Source organism: Echinops telfairi, unplaced genomic scaffold (genome assembly GCF_000313985.2).
Source record: "Echinops telfairi isolate 266 unplaced genomic scaffold, ASM31398v2 ScPeMD7_70;HRSCAF=299, whole genome shotgun sequence".
Taxonomy (NCBI): domain Eukaryota; kingdom Metazoa; phylum Chordata; class Mammalia; order Afrosoricida; family Tenrecidae; genus Echinops; species Echinops telfairi.
This window is the reverse complement of record NW_022103968.1, coordinates 6,017,218-6,025,413: the sequence shown is the minus strand read 5'-3', so window position 1 is coordinate 6,025,413 and position 8,196 is coordinate 6,017,218. Positions and strand designations below refer to the sequence as shown.

Genomic DNA, 8,196 nt, shown 5'->3' with positions numbered 1-8,196 from the left:
CCCCCCCCCGCCAGGTGAAGTTGTGTGTTCTATCACAACAACAACTTAGAGTGTGTTGTTGTGTATCTGGACATAGTAATTAGAAATAACAAACTCTAACTGTAGATTTGTTTTTTAACTCAAGGAGCTCTTTCTGTATCGGTTCTTAAGACCTGCCATTTTGGGACGATGTGTCCCCTTGCCAGCCTGGCGAGGACTTTCTGAGACGGCCCTCGGCCCGCGTTCCTCTCGGCGTTTTGAAGCTTTTAGGAGTATACATTGTGTGCTTGGGGAGGAGGGAGGCAGGGTGAAATTGTGCTTTTGTGTTTATCTTCAGGACTGCATTAACCTATATTACTTGGAAAATAAATTCCTATGGGAAGGCCTTCTCATTTAATATCATTGGCGCTTCACACTTGATCTTAGCCAAAGGCTGAGAAGCAAGAAGTGCTTAACCTGAACATTGTGTGTGTGGTGGGTATGGGGGTATGGGGGACATTGTTATGGGGAGGGGATCTGGATTTGCAGAAAGGATCTACATCCTCACAGTGTCTGTTTCTTATATATCTAATTTCTAATTCAGGCTGGAAATCAAAGTGCTATTTTAAAAAACCCACTAAGCAAGACTTTGTAGCAAGTGTTAGTATTTCACCCAACAAGTGAACTTTCCCTGATAAAACTTAGTAAATGCTTACAGTGATTTGGTCCTACAACTTTGAAGTGTGTGTGTATTTTAAGCATGACTTGTGGCTGGTGGATGCCTTGAGTGTTCACCATTGCTGTTGGTTCGTTGCCCAGGCCCTGTCCTGTGCAGTCCCTCTGAGTGGATTCAGACCACTAGCCTTCTGGTCAGAAACTGAGTGCTGAACTGTTGCCCTACCCGCGCGCGCCCCCCCCCTTAGCTGTTGTTCACTTGATCCCCAGCTCCTCATGACTCACCGTCACAGTGGGACCAATCAGCTACCTGTGACCTGTTGCAGACTGGACTTACAGTCCATCGAGTTTTCATCGGCCGATTTTCTGGAGGGGTTTCTTCCTAGTTCCTTTTATCATGTTTAGTAAAAGGCTTATTACATCACTAGCACTACTTTGTATTAAGATGAATAAAATGGTTTGGTGGGGATGGAGAGATTTTTTTTTTACATGGGTGTGGAAAAAAGTCATTCTTGATTTATCTCTGAATCCCAACTTGTTTTACATTGCTTTCCTTTAGCTTATTTTTGCCGGAAATCATCTGGGTCACTTTTTACCTCATGAATCGTGCTTGGAAGAGTGAGAGTCTGAAATCCAAATAGGATGGTTTCTTAGCACTGCGAGAGCCCTCATCTCTGTTATGCAGAGCTAGCAGCAGCAGGGAATGTGGGTTTAGCTTTCAGATGGTGCAGGATGGAGGGCTGACAGGGCCTGCCAGCTGTCAGCACACCTCTGTCCCCTCTTTCTCTCCCAGTATAAACATGGAAGCAGGACTGGAGTCTTCTGGAAGACTGGTTTCTCATAGTGGTTTCAGCTCTCACCTCATAGGCTAACAGGTCTTCTTAGACCGCCACAGCCCTCAGCCAGCACTGATGGCCAGGTAAGTGCCTTGCTAGCAGGCCGAGTCCGAAGGAAGACATTGCAGGAGGCACAGGAAATAATGTTGCTTCTGTTATATAGGATATTTAAATGATGCCGCAGGCCCAATGGAGCGTTTAGAAATGCTTACGGGGTTTGATGTGATTGCTTAGGCTTTGTGCCTTTTGAGAAAAAGTGGATGAGACTCTCTTCTGCTTTGCTTCAGGGGTTGTCGAAGGAGACCTGGCTGCTGTCGAGGCGTACAAGTCCTCTGGGGGCGACATCGCGCGGCAGCTGACGGCGGACGAGGTGCGCCTGCTGAACCGCCCGTCTGCGTTTGACGGCGGCTACACGCTCGTGCACCTGGCCATCCGCTTCCAAAGGCAGGACATGCTCGCCATCCTGCTGACGGAGGTAAGGGCGGTGGCGTCTGGCCCAGTCCCCTCTGATGCTGGGGAAGACGTCGTTTTGTTTTCAGTTCTGACACTAGGATGCTTCTCCAAGCAATTTTAAAAGTTATTTTAGGCCTCCTCTCCCCAGATTTCATACTTGTTTTCTGATTAATACAGTCACATATAACTTGAGACTTCAGCAATATATAATTTGTAAGGATCAATGCAATGAAAACACTGTACCTTGCCATAGCTACACTAATGGGCTTATTTGGGAAGTACCTTGCATTTTCTCAGTGCGCACTGTGTGCCAGGCATTAATGCGAAGAAGGGGTACTTCAGGGACTCCTCAGGGAGTTTCTCGAGCGGTACACATACATAGGCAGTTCTGTACAGCCGGTGCCAGGGGGACTGAGAGTTTTGGAGGTGCCACAAGCTTCTCTTTGAGGAGGGAACAACTTAGCCACAATCTGAGGTGGGAAGCACAAATTAGATGGGTGCACTGTGGGGGAGGGGTGGTGGTGAAAGAAACCATTGCTATGGGGCTCCGAGGGGGTCACCGGTGCCTCGAGCCCTTCAGTTAGCATTCGGGTGACCGTGTTGACCATTTGCCCTCCCACGCCTTGATGTTCCCATATTCAAACAACCCAAACTCGCTGTTGTCCAGTCGTTCTGACTCGTTGTCGTCACCCTCTGGGACAGAGCAGAAGCACCCATGGTGTTTTTAAGGCTGTCATTATTAGGGGAACTGCCCATCTCTCTTCTGTAGAGCAGCTGGTGGCGGGTTTGAATCCCCGACTGGGTAGCACCCTGCACCAAGGTGATGCCAGAGACTTTATGGTTATTCCAAGCACTCAAACTGTGCAACAGGGTGGAAGGGAGTGTTGGCTTTTTACTCTTCCTTGGAAGCCAGGAGTTCCCTGGCTTCCGGAAAGACACTTACCTTATTACGTGCCATCGAGTGGGTTCTGTGCACAGCAGAGGGAAACACTGCCCGGTCCCGCGCCATCCTCACCGCCCATTGCGTGGCTGTGGGCTCAGTGCGTCCCTTTGAGGGCCTTCTCTTTTGTGCGGCCACTCGCGGTGCCACGCGTGCCATCCTCCTCCAGTGACTGCTCTCTCCTGACAACATGTTCAGAGATGTGACATGAAGTCTTGCCATCCTCGCCTCTAGGGAGCACTCTGGCACACGTCGTCCAATACAGATGGGTTTGTCCTTTTAGCAGTCCGCGGTACTCTCAGTATTCTCCAGCGCCCCAGGTCAAACGCACCGATTCTTCCTTGTTCAGTGTCCAGCTTTCTCATGCGGATGTTGCAAAGGGAAATACCGTGGCTGGGGTGCAGCGCGCCTCCGTCCTCAAGGGGTGCGAGATGGCGAGTCTGATTTTGGTGGTTTCTGCCCTCCCTCCTTCCCTCCCACCACGGTGTCTTTCTCTGGGTGAAAGGTCAAGTCAGAGCTAGGAAATTTTTATGGCTGTTTCCCTGAAAAATTGTACCGCGGCTCCCGTTTGTGAGGGAAATAAACTTGCTAATAATACCAAGGACAGCTTAAGATGACAAAGCAACAACGAGATGCTGGCAGTGGCTGGCGACGCCTTCTCAGTGCTGGGCTCCTGGGAGCAAGCGCAGCCGGTGTCTTTGCTCTTTCAGGTCTCCCAGCAGGCCGCCAAGTGCATTCCCGCAATGGTGTGTCCAGAGCTGACAGAGCAAGTCCGCCGCGAGATCGCGGCCTCGCTCCACCAGAGGAAGGGCGATTTTGCGTGCTATTTTCTAACCGACCTTGTAACGTTTACGTTGCCAGCAGGTAAGTGTCACGTGGGCGCATGTGAAACTTCCCCCTCCTGTAGTAGTGTTTTCATGTGCGGGTGACCAGTGTAGCTTTGTGGGAAAGCAGGTATCTTGCTTGGCTGCAGTGTTCGCTTCTTCAGGTACGGCGCTCACTGATTTCTTACACTGAACAGAATGAGTTGGCTGCTGTAGGGCCACTCGGAAGGAAGGCAGCAGTTGAGTCTTAGGTGAGATGCAGAGACTTAAAAATCTGGCTTTACCCATTGGTTTTTCTTTTAGTTTTCATTTCTGAATACAGCTGTGTGATATTTTGGAATTAAGTAGGTTATATTGTCTCGTAGAATTTGTTGTTTGGGGTATGTTTGTTTCATAGAATTGAACACAGGCAGGCAGGTTAGTTGAGTCACAGCTTGTGACATGCTCTGGAAGGTGGTGTTCCTCGTCTTTTCTTCACTCATTGCTGCTGTCTTTGTGCAGCAGCCGTTCATTTTCCAGCTCAGCTCCCAGGGCTCTCTGCCACTTGGTGTTGAACACATGCAGCAAACAGTTACACAAACAAAGCCTCCATCTGGGTTCTGGGCATTTGGGTTAAAGCTGGAGGAAATGCCATTTGAAATTCACTCTGTACACACACACACACACACACTCACACTCACACTCATACTCACACTCACATATATACTTGAGAGAGATATCTACTATTTTATATGAACTTTTTGAAGCCCCCTTTTAACATTTTAAGCTTATTCCAAATGATTAGATATTTTGTTTCAAATTTGCCTTTTCAAAAAATTGTATGTTTATAGGTAACTGCCCTGTTGTTAGTCCGCAGCTGCTCTGGGCAGTACACTGAGCCTGTGAGGAGGGGCACACAGCAGGGCTGTGCACCAGCGTTCATGGGTGTGGGTGTGGGCATGGGGGTGGGGCAAAAGAATAGTTTGCACGCCCCAGCCTGGACAGAGGGCGGAGTATGAAAGGACAAGAAGTACAAAGGGTGCTACCCATGCTCATGCTGACCCGAAGAAAGGGGATTATTTCAGGCAAGTTACTGTGAGGCGGCTCATGTCAAGTCGTGATGCTTAAGAAGATCTTTCCAAAATGAGGACTGATGCCGGGGGGCTTAAGTGGAGAGGAAATGCTTTGAGAATGATGAGGACAATGAGTGTACAAATGCGCTTTACACAATTGATGTGTGTATTGATTGTGATAAGAGTTGTATGAGCCCCTAATAAAACGATTTAAAAAAAAAAAAAGATCTTTCCAGGTTGCTTTGTCTTTGCAGATATTGAAGACTTGCCCCCAACAGTCCAAGAAAAACTATTTGATGAGGTGCTTGATAGAGATGTGCAAAAAGGTAAGCGGGCATCCAGGGTGCAGGTGACCTTTCCCTCAGTCACCCCCTCACCCATTCACTCACCCAGTCACCTCGTCACCCACTCACTCACTCACTTACCCACTCCCTCCCTGCTTTGTTGATTGGTCTGCGGTTGCCTTCCTGTATTGCTCATGTAAATCAAAAGAAAGGCTTTGAGGACAGTGTCCTCCTGTGCTGGATACTGTCCAGGTGGATTGGAAAGCATTCATAGGGTAGTCCTAGCTGGGGCAGAGTGAATAAAAACAGGTGTAGACATGTAAACTCTGCCTTTCCACTCTTCACTGCGACAGTGTGGATAGAGAAACATAGAAATGTCAACCGTGGCTTCCTGTTCCAGACTGGGCATGCCTCCACTGGAATGGGTTTTAGAAAATAAAGGATGAGGAAATGATTCTTGGGCCACAGGATAATTCACCTGTTCACTCTACAAGTGTATGTTCCTGGTGATTAGCAAACTACCTATCAGCCTATTTATGCAACACAGCCTAACCCCACCCCTCGGATATTCTTTAGTTTACACATGCAAAAATGAGCATGCCATTCGCATTCCTTATTTAGAGTTAGAAGAGGAATCTCCAATTATAAACTGGTCCTTGGAACTGGCTACGCGCTTGGACAGTAGACTGTATGCACTTTGGAATCGGACCGCAGGAGACTGCCTCCTGGACTCCGTCCTGCAAGCCACCTGGGGCATATATGACAAGGACTCGGTGCTCCGGAAAGCCCTGCACGACAGCCTGCACGACTGTTCGCACTGGTGAGCTGGTGCCCTTGCCGTGACGCCCGTGCTGTGTCCTCCTGGCTGCTGCACCATGGTGGGGGGAAGCCAGCAACTCTGATTTTCTTCAAAATAGACAAAAATTCTTACACCTTTTTACTGAATTCAAAAATGGAAGTAATTGAAGTTATAGCTAAATATTGGCAAGCCTTTTGTTCATATTTTTAAATAGTTGATGGTTTTATAGTTTTGCTCACCTTTTAAGAGATCCTGTTGAATGTGTTGGAGGTGTTCTTTGTTTCTTCGCTAAGCTGGTAGTTTTAAGAGTTAGTTGTGTTAGTCCGGGTTTACTAGAGAAACAAATCCAGGGAGACTCATCATATGTGTATAAGAAAGAGCTTTATATCCAAGAGCAATTGAATATTGAGAAAACATTCCAGCCCAGTCTAGATCAAGTCCATAAGTTCGATATTAGCCCCGTATGTCCAATACCAATCTATAAATTCCTCTTCAGACTCATGCAACACATGCAGTGATGCTGAATGCAGGAAGATCACAGGCCAGCTGGTGGAAAGTCTTGTGGATCCAGTGGTGGTAGAAGTCCCTCAGCGCTGGCAGGGCTCTCCACGTGGCTCCTCCATCTCCAAGGCACTAACATAGCTCCATGTGTCTTGTCCACAGGAATGTCTCGCAGGGAGTGAGTGTGTGTCCTGCCTCCAGCAACCTACTTATCTCCTTAGTGCCTCCAAATGAGGTCATCAAGCTACAACCTGATTGACAGGCTAAACTCCACCTCTTTAGTCTTGTCTCATATTGACACCAGATTATGTAACTACCACAACCTTTGTTTTTCGTTTTTGGCACATTTTCACACCCACAGAAAAGCTTAAAAACAAAAACTTCCATCAGCCGGGATCGCTCTGATTTGTGTCCAATGGCTAACCTTTCCCTCCCTGTGTTGGTTTCTGTGCCAAGGCTCTGCCCTCTGTGCCTGTTTGATCCGCCCTGGAGCTTTCTTCTGCAGGGTTGCAGCAGGGTAGTCCTCGTGCCCACGCACATCCTGGCTGTGCGCCTGAGCAGATCAGCGGGAAGTTGGCTGACCTACCTATAGCCCATTTCTCCAACTGTCTAGAAAAATGCCCTCCATGATGATTTGCTTACCTATTCCAGAATCCTAAGAAGTGTGTGACAGGCATGGAGCTCTGAAGTCCCTCTTGAGCTTAGTTCCTGAAAGCTTGTGACTGTGGGTGGGTTGTCTGCTGTAATAGAAGCACCTGCAGGGATGGCTTCCACCAGCACGTTGAGTTAGTCTCTCATGGTTGAGGAAATGCGAAGTCTGCCTGTCGGCTCTGAAGGGGAAGGGTTTGCCATCTCTGAAGCTGCTACTCCATGCTGTCTTCGTGTGGCATCTCGTCTCTGCCTGCCCACTGGCTCGCTTAATCTCTTAAGTCACAGAGGGTGATGCAGCCGACACGTCCTGTGCTACTCCTCACTCATGACGAAAACAGCTCCTCCGTGTGAGCAGAGAGTTCTGGTGTACAGCATGGAGGTTTGGGGGCACACTGTAGCCTGGAACATTCAACAGTGCACTCTTGTATCTGTCTTTGACTTACTGGAATTTACTGGATCCCCCATCCGGTTGTTTTATAAGTGAGAACAGTGAAGTTCAAAGTGCCCTTGATGAAGCTTGTAGGTCGCAGAACTCACTTTCAAGCGCACACTTTTCCTACATCAGAACAAGTGTTGATTCTTCTGGCCTGTCACTCGGTGGAGCAGCAGGGCAGGGAGGCGGGATCGCTCTGTTACCGAGGTGCTTCATTCCGAGCAGCATCAATTTCCTTGGGTTCTTTTGTCAGGACAGGGGTTCTGTGAAGTCCACTCATTGGTCCACTGCAGGAGAACAGGGCCTTTGTTCTGTCTCTCCCACCGCGGGACACATAGGAAATGCTCAGTTCGTAGGACCAAAAGGGCTACCTTAGAATTTCTAAGTAGAGCCGCCCAAATGCTTCCTGGAGGGTAGACACACAGCTCGGGAGGAAGCTGCTGTTAGCCGGGGGAAGTGGGGCAGACGTATCCTGGAGCTGAAGAAAGGATGTTTCTCCAACAGATGGTCTGGCCCAGGCAGAAGGGCCTTTTAGCCCGGGACTCTGGGCTGTGGGTTGATTTGAGTGTGGGGGCACGGGCACAGCTGTTCTCACTTGGAGGTGGGGCCCTCAGGGTAGGGCAGGCCTGGTGACAGGCAGCCTTTGGGTGCTGGTCAGACAGTTGTGGCTGGTCAGAGAAGTTTGGGTGGTGGTTGCTCCAGGCTGGTAGCGATGGTCCAGAGTGGAATTGTCACTCATTTGTATTAGGATACGGATTCTGTGGGGGCTCGGGGTTCTTTGAAATCCTAA

General features: G+C 48.9%; 1 protein-coding gene across 2 annotated transcripts in view; it reads left to right on the top strand.

Annotated features, from left to right (window-relative positions):
* ZRANB1 (zinc finger RANBP2-type containing 1) overlaps window positions 1-8,196 on the top strand; it is a 51,775-nt gene that overhangs the window by 35,494 nt on the left and 8,085 nt on the right. For both annotated transcript variants that reach the window (XM_004700880.2, XM_045291235.1), the window contains exons 3-6: window positions 1,757-1,944; window positions 3,573-3,726; window positions 4,993-5,064; window positions 5,644-5,842. In XM_004700880.2, the coding sequence (XP_004700937.1) occupies window positions 1,757-1,944; window positions 3,573-3,726; window positions 4,993-5,064; window positions 5,644-5,842 (613 nt within the window). The remainder of the gene's footprint in view (window positions 1-1,756; window positions 1,945-3,572; window positions 3,727-4,992; window positions 5,065-5,643; window positions 5,843-8,196) is intronic.